The following is a 26,826-nucleotide window of genomic DNA, read 5'->3' on the forward strand; positions in this document are numbered from 1 at the left end:
GTAAGAGGAAGAAGACAAAGAGACAAAGGGTTTTTTTGTGAAAAATGAGGTGAGATTAGGTGTGAATTTGGGGAAAAGGAAAAAATTATAATAATCACAAACATGCTGAAAGACTAAAATCATTCTCATATCAACAATAAGAGAAATTCTAGCGCCCATATTTTAACACACACATTTCAAGTGAGTTCAAACCAATCAAAGATAGTGTTGAAAAGTATGTGTTAAATTGTGTGTTGCTAGCATTTTTCTCACAATAATTGTCACAAAAATTTAATCTTTCACTTGTAAATCCATTCAAACTTAACATATTAAACCCAATATTTAGATCTTTTAGATATAATGGTTGTTTTTAGCACTAAAACCAAGTGTTATAAATACAGAGAAAGTGAGAATTGCACCTTTTATAATGGATGATTACGATGAGGCAAGGAGGAAGATGATGACGGTTGCAGAACCATGAAGATAGTTTCATTTCAATTGCAAACGGTGAACAACAACTTATTGGTGGTAAACGGTGAGTTGTTGTTGGTAGACGACAAAATATAAACATTGAAACAAGGAGGAAGATGATGACGTTTGCAGAACGATGATGACAGTTTTGTTTCAATTATAAACGACGGACAACAATTTGTTGGTGGTAGACGTCGAAAGGGTAACGGGAAGAAGACAATAAGACAAAGGTTTTTATTGTGAAAAATGAGATGAGACTAGGAGTGAATTTGGGAAGAAAAAAAGAATTATAACAAAGATTCACTCTTTTAATTCCATCCTTTTATCCCCTCAATGATGTGGCATCATTGATATGCGAACAAGCCTGGACACATCAATGCCAAACATAAATGTCATTAGTTTTAACGGAGTCACTTGATATAAAGACCGATATGAGAGACATCTCACATTGATTTTTAGTCCAATGACACGCAAATTTTTGTAAGAAAGACAATATAATAGGTAACTTCTATCATTATCTAATCTAATTAATATAACTTCTAATCCAACGGTAGATAAGATGAAAACGTAGCACACCCTATAAAACACAACACAAAAACCCATTCACAAATGTGTGAGAGACGTGTTTACGAAAACGACGTGGACGTGGTGTTAGATCCGCAAATAGATTAAAATCACCGTAAGATCATGACACGTGTCCTTAGATATTTCACACTCTCTCTCCTCATTTTTCCTATAAATGCGGGTTCAACCCATGCTTCTATCATTCAGAAGTAAATTGTTTTGTTGTCTTAAATCATTCATCTTTTGTTGTTTGTTTGTGTTTGATATCATCATCATCTGAAAATGTCTTGCTGTGGTGGAAACTGTGGCTGTGGAAGTGCCTGCAAATGCGGCAATGGCTGTGGAGGGTGAGATTTTTCACTCATGTTTTTTAATTTTTTTTTTATATTGGTTTTTTGGATTTGAATTTTATGTAGAAATTATGTGTTTTATTTTCCATTGTGTGGGTGAGGGAGATTGTGATCACACATTTTTTTTTTAAAACTCGGTATGTGATCAATCAGATACCGAGGAGATCAATTCTACCGTCCACTATCGGGCTCTCATTTAAATCTCTAACTGACCTAGTTTATATAAATTGACTGTTTTTATGCTTTTGAGAGAAAGTTTCATTTTTAATTTTCAAAGAATGTTTTCATTTCCTTTTGATTTGATCTTTGGGTACTTTTTTTTTTATGAATTGCATGGAAAACAAATTGTGTTTTAACACTTTCTCTCATGTTGGTAAAATTGTGATCTGATCAAATAATTTCTGTTTTGTGAGGTTTTTGTATTTTTTATTTGTTTTGGTGAATTGTTTCATGGGCATTTGATTCATTTTTGAGGTAGCCTCTAGTAGAATTTGAAGAAATTTTTTAATTTTTGATTAATTTTTTAGCACCCTTTTTTTTTAATTTCAAGAAGAAGAAAAAAAATCTGATTTTGATTGATTTCAGGGGTACCCTTTAGTTTAGTTAAATTTGAAGAATTTTTTTTTTGGTTACAAATTACAATACGTTGCTTTCTGCATGTATTTTTCATTTGCTTTTATGGCTTACCCTTCTTAATCAACAGTTGACTATAATTATTCAAAGATTGCTATGTTTCAATTTCTAAATTTTTAGCAAAATATTTCTAGGAATCATGAAATCACAAACTCTTATGTTGTGACAATTTTACTAAAACATTTGATATTTTTTTTTATGTGATGCAGCTGCAAGATGTACCCTGACTTGAGCTACACAGAATCAACCACCTCTGAGACCCTTGTGATGGGAGTTGCATCTGCCAAGCCTCAATTTGAAGGTGCTGCTGAAATGGGTGCTGAGAATGATGGCTGCAAGTGTGGTCCAAACTGCAACTGCAACCCATGCACTTGCAAATGAAGAGTTTGAAGCAGAAATGGGTCTTACCCCTTAGTGATGATAATAACTTAATGATAATAACTAGTTTAAGATTATGTATGTTTTATGTGAACTCTAGTGTTTGGTTTAAATCCAAACACTATTTTAGAGTGTAATATAATAAAGTTTCTGTGTGTTTTGTTTAAACCCTTTGAGCAGTTTTCACTTTTTTTGGATTTGTGATGAGTGTGCTTTAACTACGGTTGCTTTGTTTTTTTATGTTTGGTTTTTAATTTGTAAAAATGTTTGGCTAATCTGAACCATCAATATCTCTGCTTATTAATGAAATAGCAGTATTGGAAAAATTAAGTGGTATATGGCATGCTTGGTTTTATTTTGTTGTATTTATATTTGATCATGTGACAATAATGTTTGGGTTTAAACTTTACTAGAGGAGCAGTAATATCGTCTTGTGAGCATAGCTCAGTTGGTAGGACAATGCATTATTATATGCAGGGGGTTATGGTTCGAATCTGGACACCCCACTTATTCACCTTATAAGATGAATTCTAGCCACTAAGCTACCTGACAAAAAAAAAAAAAGAGGAGCAGTAATATGTAATTTTGTGACTTTTTTAAAAGTTAATTTCTAAAAAAACTGTGGTGATTATGTTAATTTAATAAATCCATTTTATTTAAAATATGTAAAAACATGCAGAAAATGATCTTAGACAATATGACAAAAGAAAAATAATTTAACTTAGATATTTTTGGCATAGGGAAAGCACACACACTTACTCTTCCATGTGAGTGTTATAAAACTGACAATGACATATTAGTTTGTGATGGATAAAGATGAAGTACAAACACATGCATAATGGATTTTTCCCATTAAAGAAAACAAGATATTGGCTTCTGATTCAACGTCATTATCATATATTGTTATTATTATGTAACACATCATCCCCATTTTTCCTTGACATAAAATGTAGATGCTTCTTGAATCATTGGTTTTGTCTTGAAAAAATTACTTCAATAGTAATAAGCTTTTATAATAAAAAAAAAAACTATTGTACTACGTATTTTTTTTCAAGTAGAAAAAGTGAGCATTATTATTATATGGTAGCAACTAGCAAGGGATAATGTTACTATTTTTGAAATTTAATACATTTAACAATGACAATTTGCAAATTATTTGCACCCTTTTTTCATGAAAAAGTGGAAACTTCTTTGTCAGCTACAACAGAAAAAGGGAAAAAATAAATGCTCATTGGAATGGTGCAACCGCAACGGTTCATCCTTCTTTTGAAAAGGAAGAAACGGATGGCAATTTGATGGTCTATAGGTGTTGACAAACAAGTACGTGGAGAATCATTTGCCTTCCACTTTGTATGAATGAGATTTCTTGGCTTATAATTATTGGCATAGAGAGATGTTTTATAAGTTCTTAATATCATTAAAAATATTTGGAAACTATAAAGTAATATATATGAGCAAAGAAATAAACCTTTAAAAACGTAAGTTGATCTAATCGATAAGAAGTTGATTCATATTTCACAAAAATGTAAGTTCAGTTTTGATTGCAAGAGTTAAAACCTCATAAATGGTCAATAGATAATGAACTATCTAAGTACACTTTAATCTTAAAAATTGTCCTCTTCAAACATCTTTGACCCTTATTCCACGGGTGGAATTGAATGCACCGGCATCATGGTGATGGTGTTATGGTTGGGAATGACAATCAATACATAGTGATTATAATAGCCTTGTTCTTATCCTAAGATTGATGAGTAATCCAATTAAAAAAGAGAGGTTCAATCAATAAGAAATTATTAGCATTCACGTGGTCGAAATATCAGTGAACGTTTAATCAAATTGTTTTGTGAAAACATGGAGAATGTTAAAAATTGTTTTGATTATGTTTAAAATATATTATCTCTAACTAGTGTTTCATCTCCTCTCCAATATAACACTTCACTTCAAAAATCTTACTTCATATTAGCAAGTTAAAATGAACACATTTTAAAAAAAAATAAAATAAAAAATGTCTCTACAAAGTAAACCAAGCCTTAATTTTTCAAAGACTATCTTAAAACTTGTGTATGTTTTTATGTTAACCCTCTAGTTTTTAAAAAAAAGGACCCTAAAAATTTAGAGTTCAACCAAAATATAAGTAAAGTTTGGTCAAAAATTGCTCCACTTGAGGATCAAACTCAAATTCTTCTAAACAAATCGTTATTTTGGTGGAACTCATTAACCATCTGAATTCAATTGTTTGATTATCTTAAAGAGACAATTATCCCAGGAAATGTATTTTATTAGTACAGCACTCCATGGTTTCATTTCAATCATGTAGAAGGCTAAGAGATGTAGCATTCAATATTCAGGTCATTTATCTTTATTGGAGTAGTCATTGTGAATTTGTCAAGATTCATGAATAATGCTAACAAGAGACAAAAGTGCATAGTGGAAATAATGACAATTTGACACCATACATTGAAAGAATCACACCTTTTTGTTAATGCAGGTAAAATAATCTGTGTTTTTGTCTACAAATTTACAATACACATACACAACAAACTGAAATATGCTGCTAGCTGCAACAATGCTACAAATTAATTGAAAAGAGTAAGGAACTACTACACTAGCATCTTCACCAAAAGACTAAGAAAGTTACACACAATGTTATTTGAGAATGAAAATCATTTGAGCATTGAATCTTCTGCTTTGTCATCGAAGAGTTTCTTTGCAGCTTTAGTGAACAGATTATGAGCCTGCCAAAAAGTAGTAGAAGTTAGAATTTTGTTCACATTTTTAGAATTAAACTAGATTTTCAACTTAAAATTTCATTATGATTATATATGTAGTAATAATACCTGCTTCAAAGAGAGACCAATCTTCTCCAGGTCACATAACTGTAACATGCGGGAAAAAATGCATCACCAAAAGCATTATGAGGAACTAATTGTATCTGTGTTGCAAGTTATGAATTATATTTATACTAACCGATTTTAATGGACTTTCTTCTCTGAGGTCTATGATGTAATCTGCCATTTTGTCTCCTATGCCCTGAAGGAATACAATGATTGAATCCCAAGTATTAGAAAATGAAGAAAAATCATGTCACTTTGTTTCTTATTTTGAAATATTTGTACATGAGATATTTGAAAACGAGAAACAGAGTGAAAATAATGTGATGCATGTTTGGATGAGCAGTGAGTTTGGCAACGTTGTGATTTCGTTGAAGCTTTAAAGTGTAGTTTTTGCTAAAATTAAAGTAGATCGCCATGATTCTTCCAATCTCATCGTCAATCCAAACATGCACATGGTTGTTTTGTAATCAAAAGTAAAAAACAAAAAATTTAAAACAGAAAATGATTTCTCAGACCAAAATGGACCCTAAAGAATAGTGCAATAATGAAAAACTGTCAGATAAAGAGACTATTCAAACTGGAGATTCATGTGGCAAGCAACCGTGCATGTACCTTTAACTCTTGTAGCTCCTCTCTGCATTTAAAAATTAAACAGTGTTAAGGCACCTTGAAAGAAGGTTCACTGAGTATGCTTTGGTAATTATGCAAAATATAAGGGAGAATGTTATTTACCTGCTTGCATTATTTAACAAATCAATGTATTCTTGAACTAGACAGTTCTACACATTAAAAAAATAGATTATGTGAGAAAGGAGATTCACAAATTTCATTTTGTTAGTGAAGTTAAAACAACTAGTTGTACCTTCAAAACAGAACTTCTTGCACTGAATTTGTCAAGTGGAGTGCCATTTTCCTGCAACCCTTTCTTAGTGGAGCAGGTTGCAGAAAAAGGTGTCCGTGTCAAAGACATAGTCTGAAGGCTGTTTTGAATACCATTGATGTTGATGGGAGAGAGAGCTTTTCTTAATGGACTTGGTAGTACTGCTGGTACATCTTTGCTTAATGGTTCATCTGCATACAAATGCATGTGCTTCAAGCTTTAGAAAGCATAGTTCTATTAGACTCTACCAAGTATTAATCAATGTATGTGACCACAGTTTGGATCATAGTACCACACATTCACCGCAATCAGTAAATCGAAACTGTTGGATGAAGATCAAACAATTCATATTTTAAGCTCAGTACATCGAGTTTTAAAAGAAACCAGAAATATGAACCATTTCATATTTATCCAACTGTTCTGGTTGGCCAACTACGGCGAATGCAATTACGACATTTCAAGTACAGAGTCCATTTTCATTACAATATCGAATAAATGACATACCAGGTACATCATTATATGATTCCAGTGGTGCCTTATTGGCCTCATGCTCAGTCTCTCTCTTATCATTGTCCTCAACACCAGAATGCATGTTCTACATAGCATTAAAATAAATATTATTATAGTCAAGAAAAATGCAAATATTTACAATGCATGAAAATTTAATATTCATCAAGACAATAACAGTTCCTTGTACTTTTCGTAATGCCTGTCTTTTTCAGCATTAGTGGCATAGTACTTGTAATTAGTGAACTTTTTAGTACGTGTCCTTCACTTTTGACACTCACTCACCTTTTTGCAAGAATCAAAAGCAACTTCACCATCTAGTAAATTTCTAAAAGATACACCAAAGGCCCTGCTTACACAGTAAGAGAAAATATCACTAACAGAAAATCAATGAGAAAATCATACTACATAATTTAATTTTCAATGATCAGACCATAGTTACCTCTCAGTAGTATGTTGAGCTTTTTGGTTGATGAAAGTTCTTCCACCCTTCACTGAGTTATTGAAATTAACTGATCTCTTAGCAGAGGTAATGGTGGAACCGGGAGTTTTTTGCACAAGTGGAGAATTAAATGCTCCAAGTCTTTGTTGTGAGCTCTTTGTCTTACCTCTTGATTCTAGCCAAGCTTTCAATTTGGTTTCCATGTCAACGTTAACTTTTGATGTCTCTAGTTTATGGGCTGAAGGTACAAAATTAGAGACGTGCCTTGATCGAGCAGCCAAACTAACAGTATGAACAGATTCCTGATATTCTCCTGGATTCTGAAATCACACATGAAGGGATATAATTAAATACTGAATCTCATTTTCAGAGTTGCATATCGACTAGAGTTATGACATGAGTAATGGTTATATAGTTTAAGCAGTTCTCGCCTTATTAGCTGGTTTTAAGAAATTGAATTAGGCCCCAATTCGATAATCTAATATAAGAAATCAGAGTATATATTAGATCTGGTATCAAACCGAGATATTTGTTATTCTATCCACACTTGTTGACGTTTCTGATGTCTAGTCTATTGCGGGTGGAATAACAGAAATCTCAACACTAATCAGAATTAATAGGGGAATTAAGTTAAGATGCAATTCTCTTGGTCATTCTAATGGTTGAACAAGTAACCTACAACTTATATATCACCCCCTCAAGCTCTTGTTATGCATATCAAATCTAATGAACCAATATTAAATGAGAGAAAAAAAACTATAAAACTTATAGCTTTACCAGGCAAGCAACCATGAGTGCACGGCTAGATCCCCCGAGAGAGTCCTGCAATATACGGGTCAATTTGCTGTCTCTATAGGGTGTTCTTGGTTTGTTGTTGTTCAATGCATATATCACATTTGACAGTGCAAACAAGGACTGATTTATCTTAGCACTCTCTTGAAGACGAATCCCTTCATTGCAGCTCCTTCTATTGTCTTCATTACCTGCATCAACCTTAAACGCATTATGTCCTTCCGTTGCTTGCAATACATCAAACCCATTACCCCAATTGAGTGGACGGTAACCTGCCAAGTCTATGAGGTTCAGTTTTCCACATACAAAACTTCCATTCCCATCGGGAGGAGTTGATAGTATAGATATCACAAGCACTCCATGACTCCTGCTGGATACGTCATTGAGGCCTGTGTGTGCAGTTTTGCGCCTCTGAATACCGCTGGAAAAGACCTCTTGAAATTCGGACATTGTATTTACAGGAACTTGAGATAGTCCCCTGAGGTGAATATGGCCATCTTTGCCATCCAAAACTGAAATCTCGCTCGCTTTTAACTCTAAGAGGTCGTAACATCGGTCCATGTAGACCTCATAGTATGAAATTTGAGCTGTGCTACTAGTGTTTTGACAAATAGACAGGATAGTGGACATTGCCAACGGCATCAAGCCAGGTTGTTCTTCAGTTCCCTGCAACACCAAGCATCGGTTATTTCAACTACACAACACAAAAAAGTAAGAAAATGCTAAAAAATTAAACAGGTACATAAAATCAACCTGGCACTACCAATTTCAAGAATTCAAGACTGGATCAGTTATTTTGAGTCCTCATTTATGCTAGTATACGATAAATAATACTAAGTCTCAGTAGAAGCGAGAAAAACTCTAGGGAGAAGACAAAACACCAATTTCACCATAGCTACTACATCCCTAATATACACAAGATTAGGGTTCAGTCAAAACTCCAAAAGCTACATCTAATGAAGCTGTTCCAGCACCTTGAGATAAAATCATTGCAATAGAAAATAAGAAATATACTAGATAAATTACTCCTCCTTCCACCAAAATTGCTAGAAATGCTCTCTTCATTTAGCATCAGCATTAATACCATTAGAGTTTGTACAACCTATAACCATCTGAGCTGAGCCAAATTGTGCGTAACCAATGGATCCATACATTATTGCACTAGATAAGGTTCAATTTACGAATGATGACATAAATCACTAACATATAACATATACTAACTACAAAAATGGGCCGTTTTACCGCTAAATCTCTCTTAAGGTACATTATTCAGAAAAGTATAACCATAACCTATGTCATTGTTAAACATGAAAAAGAGTACTGCTCCTCACTACCCTCTGAACTCAAACTTACATTTACAACCAAATACTAAAAATTCAATAAATCTAACCAAAGGTGGGTTCATTCACTTTTCTGATCCCTCACATAATCACATCATTGTTACTTTCTACGAGCTAATTCATAAAAACATTACCAAAAACATAAAAAAATTGACATTTCACAACAAAATTAAACTAATTAACATACATAGATCACACTCTCTCCCCTGCATATACCAAAAACAAATTAACAAAATTGAATTTTTACCACAAAATTAAACTAATTCACACATACAGATCACACTCTCACCTGCATAGTATATGTCTTTCCACTACCAGTAGCACCATAAGCAAACACAGTAGCATTACATCCACCGAATATAGCCGGTATCATCGGACTAACTTCTCTCTCAAATATCTGACCCACATTATTATCCTCTTGATCAAAGAATGAATCCAACTTGTAACACTCTTTCCGACTAAAAAATCAAACAACCAAACAAAATCAAAAACCAAAATTCAAACACTCTACTAATAAAAAAGAAAACTTTTTCTAAAAAAATTGAATTTTTTTGAAACCTGGTAAATGGGTCTTTGAGATAAACTGCTACATCATTTTGGGATTGAAAATCTTGATCTAAAAGTGAGATACAAGAAACTGGGTCATCACAATTTCTTGAGGTTTCGTGAGGGAGGAAGGGTCTAACCCTAACTATGACCCTTACCTTGGAAACTGAAATGGGGTTGTTGTTGATGGGGGCTTTTGGAGGGGTGCATGAGTAATTAAGAGTAGTAGCCATTGATGTGAGAAAGATTTGATTTTTGAGACAGGTTGATGAGAATTGTTAAAGATTGTTGTTGAAATTGAGGAGTGAGAGTGGGAGAGGTTTTTGAAAGTAGTGACCGTTTGTTTTGGTTTGGATTTTGACGCACTTTTGGTTTGAATTTGTCTATGTGGAATATGATGGACTATGATATTGGTGAATGGTACTTTAAGGGAACCTAAGAATTTATAAAAGTAAAATATTTTGCAATATACTCCATCCAATCTTATATACATGTAAAAATCAAGGTAATCAAAACCGGACCGGACATTAAACCGATGTAGACATGGGTTTAAGGTTTTGAGGTTGGACCGGGGTTCAACCAGATTCAACTAAATAATATTATATTATTATTTTATTATAATATTTTAGTAAAAATATATGTTTTTTATTACAATTTGATAAATAATTAAAAAAAAAAGTTATAAAAAATTTAACAAAGCTTACCTTCCTCACGTTCCCAAGTCGATTATAATTAACTCAAAAGACTTTTTTTTTTTTTAAAAAAATAAAGACATTCTTGATGGGCTTGTTTTCTAAGTCCAACCCATCCATCACTAACCCTAAATTACAACACAGTCAATCTAAAAATGTGAATATAAGCAGCCGCCTCCTTGTTATGGTTCATTATTCCTCAGCTCCCATTTTCCCTTTTCTTCTCTTACATCTTCACATGGAAACTTCAACGTATTGAATTGCATGGATTGTTTACATTCTTACTGTTCTTTCTTCTAAAACCTTGTTTCTTACTGATATACTTTAATTTGTTTCTGATTCAACCAATCTATTTTTCGTATTGAATCTTGCAGCAATTGAAACAAAACGAGACTAAAAGGGAAAAAGATTGTATGAAATGGAACAGATTGAAAAGAAATAGAAATACTAGTTTCAACTTTTTTTTCTGAAAAAAAATAACTCCAAACGGTCAGACCTGTAAAACCGTCTGAACCGGCGGTTTCCGGTTGTTGACCCGGTTTTGTGAACCAGCGGTTTTAATGCCCATCCGGACCGGAAAGGGGTCCAGCTTCCGGTTGAACCGGCCGGTCCGGTCCGATTTTTACTACCATGGTAAAAATTGACTTTTTAGATATATTGAATAATTTATGTATTCAGTAAAGAATTTAAACCAAATAAATAAATTATTCAATATACGTAAAAAGTCAATTGTTTTTTGTAAATAGGATGAGAAGAAAGAGTATAAAGTATACATTGGTGAATTTGTATAAAAGAGAATATACATTGCTATCTTTACATATAAATTTGGTCAACTATTTTTTGTTTTCCTTTATATTTTCCTTTGTTCTTTTTTAATTATTACTTTTAGACATTTTAAACAAAGACTTAATTGCTATTTTATTCCTTAAGTTTTTTTTAGTATTGTTTTGGCCTCTAAGTAATAAAAAAAAGTTTGTTCCAGTTCAATAATTATATCTCTGTTAAACATTTTAGTCCCTTCCGTTAAGTTTAATAAAAAATATGTCAATTGTTGTACACGTGTCATCATAACATTGACTGAAAACTTAATTTATTTTCTTCATCTTCTTCATCCATTTCTGAAAAAACAACAAGAACTAACTCAATAAACAAATTCATCTTCAAACATCAGCAACGACAATAACAACAACCACAACAACTCAATAAACAACAACAACAAAGAAAAAAAATCAAATCTCCAAACAAAATCAAATCATCTTCAACACCTTTATTCATATTCTAACCAAAAAAATAAAATATTTAAAAGAGAGATAAAAAAGAAATATTTGCTGCAGCAAGAAAACGGTGAGTCAAGAACTACACCCTTCACCCAAAATCTCCATTAAAGCTTTAATCAAGCTTGCATGACTTTCTCTTCCTCATATTCATCAACCAATCAATGAAAAATTAAGGTGAGTTAAGAAATTTTCCTACTCTTTCACTGTAACTGGGCAAACCCTCAAACTCTTTCTCTCAAAACGCATTTTCCTCCTATCAAGCTCTCTAGTTAAGCCAATTAAAAAGCTAGTTCTTTTCCCCTTCTTTTTCTAACCCTCAACCAACCCACACCTTCATTTTCCAATTTATGCACTGAAGGCTTTGGTGAATTTAATTGAATACGGCTGTTTCACTTCAAAGCATGAATAACACCATGCCTAGCAATTCAATAAAATCCCCACTCTTTACAAGCCTTAGATTTTCTTAAAGGTTGAATTTTTATTTTTATTTTTTTTGCGAGAGTGCTACTGCTAAGTGTGTGAGAAGAAGGGTTTGTTCTGTGTGTTGAGATGAATAGTGTGTTTTGGGCTATGATTTTGAAACCCTAAGATCCATGATTTTGGCCCAAAAAATTAAATTATGCTCTTTGACTATAGGAATTACATTATTGAATGACGCTTCATTTTTAATTCCTGTGAAAATTCAAAAAAAGAAAATCAAGGAATTTGGAAGGGGTTTTGCTAGGTTTTTTATGAAGACGATGTTGGAGATGATGAAGAATTGGAAGGAAGAAGATGAAGAATGAAAGAAAAAAATTAGGTGGTGATAGTACATTATTACTTACAATAGACCTTCTATATCCAATGGTTTATTATTTGACAAATAGATCAAACAATTAAGATTAAAATATTAATGAAGTTTATGGTGTATTACCCATAATATTGGCTCACCTAAGACATTTGGGGTTAACTCCTTGACGGAAGGGACTAAAAATGTGTAACAAAAATAAAATTAAAGGATACAGAAAAATAATTAAGGGATCAAAAGAGCAATTTAGCCTTAAACAAATTAAGACAATCAATAAATGTTATTACTTTTGATACAATAATTTGTCATTTTTCAATAATAGCCTCATTCATTTAATATCTTGTTTCATATATTTCTCTCTCTCTCTCTGTAATAAATAACTAAGGGTAATATTGCTAAAACAACATTTAATATTGCATTGAACTTTGAAAGTGACATATAGTTGATAGTTGATAGTTTCATATGGGTTTGGATCCTTTCTCACATGACTCAGATCCTCCCCTTCTTTCATTCTCTCATTCTTCTCTACTTCACCATTTTGAGTTTTTCTCTTTCTTGATATTCTCTCACTCTTAATAAGTGAGCATCCACGTTGAGCTTGAGGAAACCCTTTGAAGGAGGACTCCAGCTAATGTTGCAGCTCTGCATGCAAGGATTATTCATCGAAGCATTAGTAGAAGAATTCACGTTCTGGTCTTTGAACTCTTGGAGCATGTCGAGAGATCTGGGTAGTGCCTCAATCACAGGTATGGTCTTGTTCTGAAAAACTAAGGTATTTCTTGTGTTCCAAATCTGGTAAATAATGGCAGTTATAGTCGCCAAAGTGTCTTTGTCCACAGTAGTAGGAAGAGTAGAAAGCCAATCTATAAAATCATAATCATTGAGTGGAACATTGAGTTTCCATAGATTAGTCCATTTCCTGTTGTCCTCATTTTCCTGTTGTCCATTTCCTGCCATTTAGGAGAATACTATAAGATACAATAGAGATGCATTTCATCATACAGAGGTCAAGTGAGCAGGGAAACCCGTGGTAGAGAAAGTGGCTTGAATGAACTATCATTCCAGTCTATCATATGCTTTTGCCATGTCTGTCTTAATAGCCACATAGCCATTTTTCCTTTTTGTGTGTTTAAAATAATGAAAGATATCAAAGGTCATAAGGGTGTTGTCAGTGATGAGTCTTCCAGGGATGAAGACACTTTGGTTTTCAAAAATAATGTGGGTTACAAGGGGCTTAATTCTATTGGCTATAGTTTTAGTAATGATCTTAAGAGTCACATTACATAGAGCTATAGGTTTGTAATCTTTAGGAGTGTTAGGAGACTTGTTTTTAGGAATGAGGCAGATATTGATATGGTTAAAGTAGCCTGGCCAATAATAGGCCAATATTGTTGATAAAAAAGGACAGAGAGTCCATCAGGGTTAGGGCTAGCAAGACTTTTCATACTATTGATGAAATGGTAAACCTCTGCAGGGGTAAAAGGAGTATTGAGGAGGGTTTTCATATCTTCAGTGAGCTTATTATTAACCACCTGAACTATAGTCATCACATTGGAGGGGTTTTGGCTAGTAAACAGGGTTTTGAAATAATCCAAAAAGGTCCCTTCAATGTTTTTGGTTTCAAAATGAGTGAATCCTGAGTTGTCTTGTATTTTATCAATCTTATTCCTTCTTCTGCGTTGATTACCCTTCATATGAAAAAATCTTGTGTTTCTATCACCACTTTGGAGCCATAAAGCCCTAGATCTCTGGTGCCACCAAGTTTCTTCTTGGGCCAGTAAAGTATCTAACTCATTTTCCTTGTCTCTGATCTGGGCCATAACACCCTGTTTGTCACCATTAGTAGTCAGGTCATGGAGGGAAGCTTGAGTAATAGTAATCTTTTTACCAATGTTGCCAAAAATATTAGTTCCCCAGTGAGATAGATTGGTCAGAGTTGTGTTGAGACGTTGAACAATAGGGATATGATGATCTGCCCATGATTGTGCTCTTCATTGCTGAGCCACATCTGTTCAAACCTCTTCATTGCCCATGATTATGAAATAACGTTTTGATATTGCAAATGATCGCTCTTATTGCTTTTCTTTAAGTATGTTATTTTCCTGAGAGTTAAAGATCTTTTGTTTTGAAGTGTTTGACAGGAATAAGATATTCTAGGAAGGCATTGTATATATTAGTTAATTAATGTACATGTGGAGTTATGTGCATGGAGGGAGTTTATCTATGGAGGGCCAAGTTCAAAGTGCACCATTGCTTGAGAATATGTTGTTATTTAAGTTTAGATTTACATATGCAATGTCTCTATACTCAACATGTAATCAATGTCTCTATGTATCAATAAGGACTATAAAATTTGGAAGATGTTACTTTCGTTCCTCTTCTTTTAGGTAAATTATCATTTTTATGTACTTAATTATTTTAGACCATTTATGAATTTTATATGGACCTATTGTACACAAACATGTTTCAAATCCAGAAGATGAACGAAAGTTAACAAAAGAAAATAAAAGGGAAGAATTGAAAAGGATGAGAAAAATTACTACAAAACTTTAAAAATGTTTCTAAGTTTGGTGCATTATCAAGGTTCTCTCTTGGCTATTTCCAATTAGCCACGAGTCTTTAGTAGCATGAGAAATCCTATTTGTTTTTATCCATCATTATATACAGCATAGGCTGAGTACTCCTTTAAAATCATGCAATTTGGTTTTAGATGACTGAGCCAAGAAACTGGAAGTTAGGGAATTATATAGCTTTCTTTCATCAATGAAAAATAATATATGAATAATAATGATCTCTATTAGTTAATTAATTCTTTACTGCTACAACTTTCTAATTCCTCTACTAACATGAGTCTACCGTCATATCTTACGTTATTGTATACGGTTAACTAACTAAATATTTTGCTACATTTTACTTATCAATTTATGCATCACAGGAAGCTATAAAGTATATGATTTAAATTTTTATTAAATGTCTAAAGTTTCATGTTCCTTTTAAACATCGAGTTACATGTGTTTCAATTAAGTTACTATTTAATTAAGTTTACGGTTTCAAATTCCTCAAAAAACATGGGAGGCTATAAGTATTTGATTTGAGCCACAATAAATCTTTTCTAGCCCATGCGTTGCATTGGTGGAAAAACTAGTAGTACTATACATTTTGCATCATTTCGGAAACTACCTTGTTCCCACGTCACTAATTCACTAGGCCCCAACGTGCCACCGCCTTAAGCATCAACAAAAACTATTATATAATTACTTGGTTGTTGACTTTTGGCTTAATATATCATTTGGTCACTTAACTTATTTTGTGTTTTTAATTTGGTCCTCTAACTATAAAGTGTCTCAATTTGGTTCCACAAGTCTTATGCCGTTTACTATTTTGGTCATCTCCGTTAGTATTTTACAAAATCTGTTAACTCATTTCCACGAGTCATTTAAGATTGGTGATCAACGGTTGGATTTAAAAAGCACACATGACATACCGTATGACTTACAACATATGATAACTTCTATTGTCATCTTCTTCCTTCTTCATCTTCATATAACCTTCATAAAAAAATACAATTTCTTTTAAAATCCAATTATTTTCCTTTAAAAAATTTATCATTTAAACTACATCAAAACCATGTAATCAAAGATGAAGGAAAAATTGCATCCTTTTAATAACCACCGATGCAGCAACATAAACTCAAATTGAATCACCAATATTCCAAACTCCAATACTTGGTAATGCCCACGAACGTCAGATGACCATACGAGGACAAACACAAGCGGCCATCTAAAACTCCAAGACCAAACAACAATAAAATAGACACAAAAAATGCCAAGAACATCCCTCAAAGCGGCGGCTAGTGGAGGGAAGGTGGTTGGTGCGGAGGAGAGAGAGGAAGACGGAGAAGATTTATGGGTTGCGGTCTATGAAAATCAAATTTGGGTCGTTGAAAAAACGGCTTGAGAGTGCGAAGAAGAGAGAATCTGGATCACCGGACAGGATTGTCGAAAGGGGTTGTTTCGAAGAGCTTATCGCCAACGTTTTATGCGGTCAGTTGCGTTTAAGTCTGTGGTGGTGTGGGAAGTAATTCTTCCTCCGTTAGTGAAATCAGAATGTTGATTATCTTGTTCCTACCGTTTTGTACATATTTTGCCTATTTGCCTATTGACATTGAATTGAACCTAACCTCACCAACCTCATGAATCAAACTTCACAAAAAATCTGAAAATTCAACTGAATCTCACGAACCCTTTTCTCAACAGAAGCATATATCTCCAAGGAACATTCAACAATTTCACTCAGAAAGAAATGAATTAGAACGATTTTATGGATTTGATTAGAAGTTGATTAGGTTTAAGAATTTAATTTAAGGATTTGATTATATGGTTTTTGATGAAGTTGAAAAGATGAATTTTTTAAAGGAAAAAAATTGGATTTTATTTTTATTTTTATGAAGGTTGATAAAGGTTACATGAAGATGAAGAGGGAAGAAGATGACAATAGGAGTTATCATATGTTGCGAGTCCACGATATGTCATGTGTGCTTTTTAAATCCAACCGTTGATCCCCAATCTTAAATGACACGTGGCAAGGAGTTAACAGGTTTTGCAAAATACTAACGGAGAAGACTAAAATAGTAAACGGCATAAGATTTATGGGACCAAATTGAGACGTTTTATAGTTAGGGGACCAAATTGAAAACACAAAATAAGTTAAGGGACAAAATGATGTATTAAGCCTTAATTTTTTTATTTCTAATTAACCATCATTTTGATTTTTAAGGTACAATTTTTCAATTATACCATGTCTCATTTACTCATACTCCTTTTCAATCAAAGTCTTTTTTTGCTTTTTTTCTTTTTAACTTTTGTTACCTATAATAATGAATCCATCATATGTATTTAGAAAATTCAAGTTTGTTATTTTTTTTTTCCTTTTAAACAAAGTTTTTTGTTTTTTAACAAACTTTTGTTACCTATAACAATGGATCAATGAAGAGTAGAAATTCTATAAATAAGGTTGTAACATTGTTAAAAAATTTAAGGGCATATTAGAAGGACACAGTTATGGTTCAATTAATGTGAAGTTGAAATTTTTTACATTGCTTTACAATTATTTAAATTAAAAAAAAAAATTGTTTGTTATGGAAGAGGTAGAGGAGTTTTTTTTTTTTACCAGAATAAAAGTTTGTTGGAGTGAAAGTATATCAATTGTTTTTTTGGTGGTGACCGGATTTGAACCGAACCTTGCATATATTATATATTATGTATTGTCCTTACCAATTGAGTTAAGCTCACGAGGACAAATTATATCAATTGTTTGTTACGGAAGATAAAAATTGGAATCAAACTTCCTTAAAAAAAAAAAAAAAAGTGGAATCAAACTTATTGAAAAGAGAACATGTCTTCCGAAAAAGTAAAAATTTATCGGTGGATTAAATAGGGTTTAGAAGGTATTAGGGTTTGTCAAAAACAAAAAATAAAACAAAAGTATTAGGGTTCGTCAAAAACAAAAAATAAAACAAAAGTATTAGGGTTCAGCGTTTCAGCTCCAATTCACCAAACGGCACAGCCTTTGTAACAACAAAACTCCATCATGAATCTCCTCCCTCCATCTCAGTTGCAGGTATTCCTCCCCGGTGAACTTATTGTCGAAGTGCTTTCCTTCCTTCCTGTCAAATCTCTCATGCGGCTGAAGTGTGTGAGCAAGTCATGGAAGTACCTCATATCTGAACCCTCCTTCGCCAAACTGCACCTTAACAGAACTACACAAGATGCAGTCCGCACAATTGTATCATACCATATGCATTCCAGGGACGTGTCCTTCACAGTTTTCCGTTTGCTCGAGAACCCTCCAATCATTATCAATCTTCCAAAAAATCCTTACCATCAACTGAATGACAAGGATTGCCACTACATCGTTGGTTCCTGCAATGGATTGCTTTGCTTATTTGGCGGAACTGGCTATAGAGAGGACAATGGGGGGTATAGAGAGAATTGGCTTCGTTTTTGGAACCCAGCCACAAGGATAATATCAGAAAAATTTCATGGTGATGATGGCCTAGGTTTCCCTTGTAATTACACGTTTGGTTATGATAATTCAACAGAAACTTATAAGGTGGTGTATTTCACTCGAAAGACAACAAATGTAAGAGTTTTTAGTTTGGGCGTTAATGTTTGGAGAAATATCCAAGATTCCCCTATGATTCATCATCATTGGCAGATGAAGGTTGTGCATGTGAAAGATAGTGTTAATTGGTTGGCAATTCACAATTACATTAGTGATGATTATAATTGCGAGGGTATTACTATTGGGCAATTTGTGATTATTTCACTTGATTTGGGCACTGAGGCATATACTAAATTGTTTCCTCCTCATGGTTTCAGTGAAGTACCATTTGTTATACCAAAACTAAGTGTCTTAAATGATTATCTTTGTTTTTTTCATGATTTCAAACAAACTCATTTTGTTATATGGCAAATGAAGGAATTTGGATTTCAAGAGTCTTGGACTCAGTTATTCAAAATTAGTTATCAGAATATCCAAAGTGATTATAATGTTAATGACTTGTGCCGATGTTTGTTGCCATTATACCTTTTGGAGAAGAACGATACACTATTATTGACCAGAAATTATATTTTTTCAAGAGAACCAATTCTCTATAATTTGAGAGATAACAGAGCAAAAAGGATCAATATACCTTGGTGGCACAATTGTCAGAATTATGTTGAAAGCTTGATTTCTTATTGTTGAAAGTAAGTTCCTCTACAATGATTTACTTGTTTGAATTTGTGCTAATATATGTATGCTATATAATAAGTTGTGTTATGATTTTCTTATGATGACTTTGATTGTATTATTGAATGATTATGTATCGGCTATTGTTAACGATTTGGAAATCTTTGAACCAATTATGTATTTCATCTTATATTTTTCAAAAGTTAAAGATGATTTTACGTTACTTGTATGATAATGTTCACATGGTGGCTTTGATTTGAATTTGATTATATTTTTGAGTGATTATGTACTTGGTTGTTGTTAACGGTTTGACAATCTCTGAATTTAATCTGGTTTGCTCTTATATATATTATAAGATGAATTCTTCTGTTGATAATTCTCCTAAAAACAAATTTATTATATCTTGTATATTCTTTATTGGTGGTACAATGGTCAGGATTATGATGAAAGGTTGGTTTCGTATTGTTGAAAGTAAGTTTCTTTACGACGATTTACTTGTTTGAATTTGTGTTGATACATGTCTTCTTAAATAATATTTGTTTTATGGCAATCTTGAGTCAAATGAATTTGTTTTCCTATTATTTATCACAAGTTAGAAGATGATTTTAAGTTTCCTGTATGTTCTTGTTATGTGGCTTTGATTTGATTATATGGTTGAGAGATTATGCATTGGTTATTGTTAATAGTTTGACAATCTTTGAATCTATTGAATCTGGTTTTCTCTTATATCTAAGTTCAATCTTCTCTTGATAATTCTCCCAAAAACAAATCCATTATACCTTGAATGTTCTTTATTGATTTTTTCTTGACACTTCCTAAACACAACTTAAGTATGATATAATCCACAACATGACAGCATAAGACATTATTTAAATAAGGAGACTACACTTAAAGAAATAATATAGTGAGAAAAGGAAAACCAGAAAAGGAAAATTTTGCTTATATCTATACTGAATCTATATTTTAAATAACACAACCCCCATATATGTTACCTGTGGTGCAGGTTTGTATTCTCGGCGGTACGGTTAATGGATGTTGCTGCACAATTCAGCGTTTGCCAAGACAGAAAGCTCTAATTAGATTAATGAACATTCTTTTTGCTCTTTCTTGCATTTTGTAATATTTAAGCATAGTAAGGAAATTATTCGATTTCAACTCAAATTTCTTGAACTAGTTTTTAGTTGATCTTGGATTCATGTTTACATATGTGGAGAAAATACAACTTAAATATGTCCTTAATGCACATCAGTGCATCTATTTGTTTGCAGGCTTTCAGAAACTTCAAAATGGGTTACTTTGAATCTAGAATATCTTTTTAAGTAAGTTGCAATATACAAATTTATGTTTGTGATATCAACATATATATGTGGCAATGTGGCTCTATGATTGCATTCCTACTCTTTATGAGTTTTTGCTAATAATGTTGCCTCTTTGGCAAGCTTGATGAGGCTATACATATGAATAACCTAACAAGGCATTTTTGTCTGCAAATTCTTGTGTTTCAGTGTATGTTTTATCATGACATGAACGAAAAAGTCATCTATAATCCATATAGAAAGTCTTGTACTTGGTCCCTGCACTGATCTTCTTAATTTGTTTTACTAGACTAGAGTTATGATTTTATATTGGGGGAGCCTTGGGGCAATGGTAAAGTTGTTGTCACGTGATTGAAAAGTCATGAGTTCAAGTTTTGGAAACAACCTCTTGTGTAAAAATAGGGTAAAGCTGCATACAATAAAGCAAATAGTGAGACCCCTTCCCGAACTATGTGTATGCAGGAGTTTTAGTGTACCGGGCTGCCCTATAAAGTTAGGATTTTACGTAGAAAGTAACATCTCTCTGATTTTAGTTGTCATCGAACTTACGTTACAGTCTATGTTTTGTCAGTTTTTTGCCTTTTCTTTCATTTCTATTTTTGATATATCATGTAAAATGATAGTTATTAGATAATATCCTCTAACTGATCAACGTGTAAAATTTCCACTAGATATCATTATGATATTTAGTTTGTTTCCAAGTCAAGCTTAAGCTATGCTTTCTTTGGTTTGGTGCAAAAACAGACATTGTGATCAAATGCATATTTAGAAATGGTTTTCCATGACATAATGAATTAGCATGAGGGCCTCCATTAATAGAAAGCTAGGATCTCAAGAATAGTGTTGAGAATGATCTTTTGACGAAGAATCACTTCTTCCAGAAAAATCAAATTTAGGCTTCATTTATTTTAGAAATTCATGAATTCACATTGCATTGGATGTCATGACCTTATGCAGAGTTACAACTAATTTATTATAAACTTTATGCAAAGCATATCAAAGTTTCTTCGTGGTAAACAATTGATATAAATCATTCCAAATTTAACCTCTTTTGCTTCCATTACAAGATTGATCATATCATATTAATACAATAATTTCCGAAAAATGACACTCAATACAACATATTTCCATGCTGCAAGCTACTGCATAGTTGACCTGCACAATTGTAAAAGACTATAGCCTTCATTTTCAGGAAATAACTAGGATTTAATATCTATTCCATTTTATATTTCTATTATATTTCATATTCCCCCGTCTCAAATTATAACTCGTTTTTGTCATTTTATACAAATTAAGAAATGTAATAAATGTTGTATGGGAATCGGAAATTGTTGAGTTTTGACTCAAAATTTGATGTTTGTGTTTAAGCAAAATCGTAGCATGGATTGGAAAAATCGTGGCACGATTTTGGTTTAGCAATTAGGGAAATAAGCACCTAGTTGTCTGACTTAGAGCTATAACCTAGTAAGACCATTCTTTTGAAACCCTTAGTAAGGTAGACGTAGATTAAGGCTGCCCGTTTGTAGAACTACTCAGTAAGCTTATAAAGAGTGTGCTATGAGTGTCCTAAGATTCATAGATGGGCAGACCTAAGGGAACCTTGGCCTTCATTGCCTTGGGAAACACTGGAAAGCCAATATAAAGTCTATGTCTCAATTACCTTTGAATTAGCAAGACGCCACACGTAAGGATCACCGTGCAATCAGTTTGTGCAGTTAGCCATCGGAGGGAAAGGCCTAATTAGTTACCTGGTGGCTAAAACCCATTGGGTCAAGTAATGTCTTACCTATTTAGGAAACTCCCAACGGTCTTACCACTTTTACAGTCACCAAAAGATGAATAAACGCTACATTTAAATTATGTATTATCCAACAATGAATATACAGAGAGGATTTCCTAACCGTTGCTTACTTTTCTGCAACCAAAACAGGTAAATTCTCTTTGTTGCAGACATATAAAAATTGCTAACTTTTATATCGTTAAACTTACCAAAAAAAACTAACTAGAATTGATCGGACGAAAGGACAATCCCTATGGATATGATACTCTACTTACTAACTTTATTACTTTATGAAAACGACTGGTACACTTGCCATTGCGCAACTACGCTAATCGAAATAAACACGAATTAAAGTGTGCATCACTTGTGGGAAACCGTCAATATTTCTGAATGAATAAATAGTGTGTGAGGGTCTTTATTTATAACATTAGGTTACTTAGGGATTAAGAGAAGAAAATTGAGCTTTATCCTTCGATCTAGCTTGGAAAACCAGCAAAAAATGGGGTTTTACCCGGTACCAGGCGCAAGGCGCATGGCTTCTGGGTCGGCAAGGAATGTTCGCCCCAGGCGCAGGGCGCATGAGGCAGCCCCTCAAGTGCGATTTCTTACGTTTTCTTCCCATTTCCGATCATTTTTCGTCTAAAAACTCCTAGGAACTTGAAATGAATTCTTTTCACTTTGTATTGTCTTCAACAACCTTCTAAGAACCCTTGATTTTCAATTGTTCATCCTTGATCCTTCACATGATGTCTTGATTTGATGATTTACATATGATTCCTCACTACAAAACACTCAAAAAATACCTATGGAGTTGCATGATCTAGGATAAAATTGAATTACAATGACTCGAGTGAAAACAATACATTATGTTCCTCAAACCATTGACAACTCCTTTAACTCTCATCTTATTTGTCTTCAAATGCAAATAAAAATTACTAAAAACATAGCCAAAATGTCATATGATGCTTTATCATATCACGACTTAACCGTCATGTTAAGCATGTGAAGAAACACCTTTACTAGGGAACACTCACAGTGCTTAAGATGCAACATTGCTTGGTTGGTCATCATTAGCTCTCCATATGAAAAGAGGCTGAGTCGTGGCTTGTCACAGAATCCTAGATAGATCTCGGCGCATCTCTAGGCTCTTCCAAGATCCTGTTTAAGTTCAAGCAGTATTTCTTGTCCCAATATCCTATTATCCTTTAGGTACTTAGGGACATAACTCTTTATATCAAACAAATAGTTTCATTCTCATTTCCTGTCAGTCTCAAGGAATTTGGAAATGAATATAAAGTAGCTAAGTTTTACTTCAAAGATTAGCATTAAAATAGTTTGTTTAAAAGAAGCTTTTAAGGTTGTAACAAACTAAACTTGCAAATATAGTTATACTATGATTTATACTATGAGTTCCCATCTCATGTTGAAGTGTTATGCAGCATAAGACTATACATTTTGCATTATCTCAGAAACTACCTTGTTCCCACGTCACAAATTCATTAGGCCCCAACGTGCTCCACCGCCTTAAGTATCATCAATTACTTAGTCGTCGAATTTTTGTTTCTATTTAACCATCATTTTGATCTTTTAAGGTACATTTTTTCAATTATACCCTGTCTCAATTACTCATACTCCTTTTAAAAGAGAGTACTTTTTTTTAAAACTTTTGTTACCTATAACTATGGATCCATCATATGTATTTAGAAAATTCAAGTTTGTTATTTGTTTTCTTTTCAACAAATTTTTTGTTTTTTAACAAACTTTTGTTACCTATAACAATGAATCAATGAAGAGTATAAATTCTATAAATAAGGTTGTAACATTGTTAAAAAATTTAAGTGCAAATTAGAAGGACGTAATCATACTTCGATTAATGTGAAGTTGAAATTTTTTATTTTGCTATGGAAAAGATAGAGTGTACACAAAAAAGGAGTTTTTTTTTTTTTTTTGAAGAAAAAAATGTTTGTTGGAGAGAAAGTATATCAATTGTTTGTTATAGAAAAAAAATATGGAATGAAACTTATCCAAAAGAGAAAATGTCTTCCAAAAAAGTAAAAATTGAAGAAAGTAAAACTCCACAAATACACATCTTTATTTGTTTTCGTCAAACAACAAAAGTACTAGGGTTTGTCAAAAATAAAAAACACAAGTATTAGGGTTCAGCGTTACAGCTCCAATTCTCCAAAAACGGCACCGCCTTGGTAACAACAAAACTCCAACATGAATCTCCTCCCTCCATCTCAGTTGCAGGTATTCCTCCCCGGTGAACTTATTGTCGAAGTGCTTTCCTTCCTTCCTGTCAAATCTCTCATGCGGCTGAAGTGTGTGAGCAAGTCATGGAAGTACCTCATATCTGAACCCTCCTTCGCCAAATTGCACCTTAATAGAACTACACAAGATGCAGTCAGCACAATTGTATCAAACAATATCTATTCCAGGACTGGCACGGAAATGTCCTTCACAGTTTTCCGTTTGCTCGAGAACCCTCCAATCATTATCAATCTTCCAAGAGATCCTTACTATCCACTGAACGACAAGGCTTTCCGCTACATAGTTGGTTCCTGCAATGGATTGCTTTGCTTATTTGGCGGAACTGGCTATAGAGAGGACAATGGGGGGTATAGAGAGAATTGGCTTCGTTTTTGGAACCCAGCCACAAGGATAATATCAGAAAAATTTCATGGTGATGATGGCCTAGGTTTCCCTTGTAATTACACGTTTGGTTATGATAATTCAACAGAAACTTATAAGGTGGTGTATTTCACTCGAAAGACAACAAATGTAAGAGTTTTTAGTTTGGGCGTTAATGTTTGGAGAAATATCCAAGATTCCCATATGATTCATCATCATCGCCAGATGAAGGTTATGCATGTGAGAGGTAGTGTTAATTGGTTGGCAATTCACAATTACATCAGTTACTATTATAATTTCAAGGATATTACTATTGAGGAATTTGTGATTATTTCACTTGATTTGGGTACCGAGACACATACTAAGTTGTTGCCTCCTCACGGTTTCGATGAAGTGCCATTTGTTATACCAAATCTAAGTGTTTTAAAGGATTGTCTTTGTTTTTCTCATGATTTCAAACGAACTCATTTTATTATATGGCAAATGAAGCAATTTGGAGTTCAAGAGTCTTGGACTCGGTTATTCAAAATTAGTTATAAGAATCTCCAAATAGATTGTCCCTTTAATGACTTTTGCTTGTTGCCATTATGCCTTTTGGAGAAGAAGGATACACTATTATTGACAAGAAATGATTTTTTTGAAAGACGACCAATTCTCTATAATTTGCGAGATAAGATAGCAAAAAGGATCCATATACCTTGGTCGTCCAATGTTCAGGATTATGTTGAAAGTTTGATTTCTTATTGTTGAAAGTAAGTTCCTTTAGAACTATTTACTTGTTTGAATTTGTGCTAGTATATGTATGCTATATAATAAGTTGTGTGATCATTTTCTTATGATGACTTTGATTATTTTATTGAATGATTATGTATGGGCTATTGTTAAGGGTTTAGAAATTTTTGAACCAATTATGTATTTCATCATATAGTTTTCAAAAGTTAAAAAGAGGATTTTACGTTACTTGTATGATCATGTTCACATGGTGGCTTTGATTTGAATTTGATTATACTTGAGTGATTATGTATTTGGTCTTGACAACATTTTTAACAAAACTGAAGCATGGTATACAGGTATAGTATATCAAAATATACAGATATTATGCCCAAATAATTGAATGATCCTATTTCAGTTTTTAATTAGAGCTTGATTATCTGTCCTAAATTTAAGTATGAATATATTTTTGGGATATAGAATTTGATTTCAACAAAATAACCCCCATGTTGCCTTTGGTGCAGGTTTGTATTCACGGCTGCACGGTTAAAGGCGGTTGCCGCAATTCAGCGAAGGCCAGCTCCTCAACAACCATCTCTACTTAGATGAATGAACATTTTTCTCTTTCTTGCATTTTGTATTATTAAACCCTTGATAGGAAGTTATTTGATTTCAACTCAAATTTTCTGTACTGGTTTTTAATTGATCTTGGATTCATGCTAATATATGTGGAGAAAATACAACTTAAATATGGCCCTAATGCATGCACATCAGTGCATATATTTGTTTGTTAGGCTTCCAAAATGAGTCTACAACATCGTTTTATGTCAGTAATATCAACATACATGTGTGGCAATGTGGCTAAAATTGGTTTTCTAATCTTAATCAATTTTGGTTAATTAGGTTGACTCTATGGCCAGCTTGATGTGGCTATACATGCCAATAACCTAACAAGGCATTTTTTTTCCGAAAATTCCCATGCTTCAATGTATGTTTTATCATTATAGAAGTCTTGTACTTGTATCTCTCTAATTTTAGTTGTCTTCAAACTTATGTAAAGTTCTGTCAGTTTTTGCTTTTATTTTCTTTTGTTGTTTTTGATATATGATGTAAATGATAGTTATTAGATTATTCTTTCTTACTCCGAGTATAAAATTATTACTAAATATGATTATGATATTTAA

The 26,826-nt window shown here is 33.1% G+C and overlaps 4 protein-coding genes across 5 annotated transcripts; 3 read left to right on the plus strand and 1 right to left on the minus strand.

The window, feature by feature from the left end:
* Positions 1-1,201: 1,201 nt before the first annotated feature.
* LOC25498471 (metallothionein-like protein type 2) lies at positions 1,202-2,572 on the plus strand. Its single transcript, XM_013593392.3, has 2 exons — positions 1,202-1,361; positions 2,207-2,572. The coding sequence occupies exons 1-2, from the start codon at positions 1,297-1,299 to the stop codon at positions 2,376-2,378; spliced, it is 237 nt and encodes a 78-aa protein (XP_013448846.1). The 5' UTR covers positions 1,202-1,296; the 3' UTR covers positions 2,379-2,572.
* A 2,256-nt stretch (positions 2,573-4,828) lies between these two features.
* On the minus strand, positions 4,829-10,134 carry LOC11408577 (kinesin-like protein KIN-10B). Of its 2 annotated transcripts, XM_003623040.4 has the most exons (13): positions 9,729-10,132; positions 9,460-9,628; positions 8,103-8,496; positions 7,816-8,021; positions 7,039-7,358; positions 6,882-6,945; positions 6,594-6,684; positions 6,072-6,280; positions 5,942-5,988; positions 5,822-5,843; positions 5,343-5,405; positions 5,213-5,251; positions 4,829-5,110 (listed from the first exon to the last, which is right to left on the minus strand). In XM_003623040.4, the coding sequence occupies exons 1-13, from the start codon at positions 9,947-9,949 to the stop codon at positions 5,039-5,041; spliced, it is 1,917 nt and encodes a 638-aa protein (XP_003623088.2). In that variant the 5' UTR covers positions 9,950-10,132; the 3' UTR covers positions 4,829-5,038. The 2 variants fall into 2 exon arrangements, with proteins under 2 accessions (XP_003623088.2, XP_024625340.1); XM_024769572.2 differs by having other exon boundaries at positions 7,816-8,496; positions 9,729-10,134.
* Positions 10,135-18,061: 7,927 nt separating this feature from the next.
* LOC11413461 (F-box/kelch-repeat protein At3g23880) lies at positions 18,062-20,280 on the plus strand. Its single transcript, XM_003623042.2, has 3 exons — positions 18,062-18,856; positions 19,641-19,654; positions 20,208-20,280. The coding sequence occupies exons 1-3, from the start codon at positions 18,062-18,064 to the stop codon at positions 20,278-20,280; spliced, it is 882 nt and encodes a 293-aa protein (XP_003623090.2).
* A 4,240-nt stretch (positions 20,281-24,520) lies between these two features.
* On the plus strand, positions 24,521-26,251 carry LOC11409894 (F-box/kelch-repeat protein At3g06240). The gene is made up of 2 exons (XM_024770922.1): positions 24,521-25,449; positions 26,167-26,251. Exons 1-2 carry the CDS (start codon positions 24,521-24,523, stop codon positions 26,249-26,251), a joined length of 1,014 nt encoding a protein of 337 aa, XP_024626690.1.
* The last annotated feature ends 575 nt before the right edge of the window (positions 26,252-26,826 follow it).

The sequence above is a fragment of the Medicago truncatula genome, chromosome 7, assembly GCF_003473485.1.
Source record: "Medicago truncatula cultivar Jemalong A17 chromosome 7, MtrunA17r5.0-ANR, whole genome shotgun sequence".
In the NCBI taxonomy this organism is placed as follows: domain Eukaryota; kingdom Viridiplantae; phylum Streptophyta; class Magnoliopsida; order Fabales; family Fabaceae; genus Medicago; species Medicago truncatula.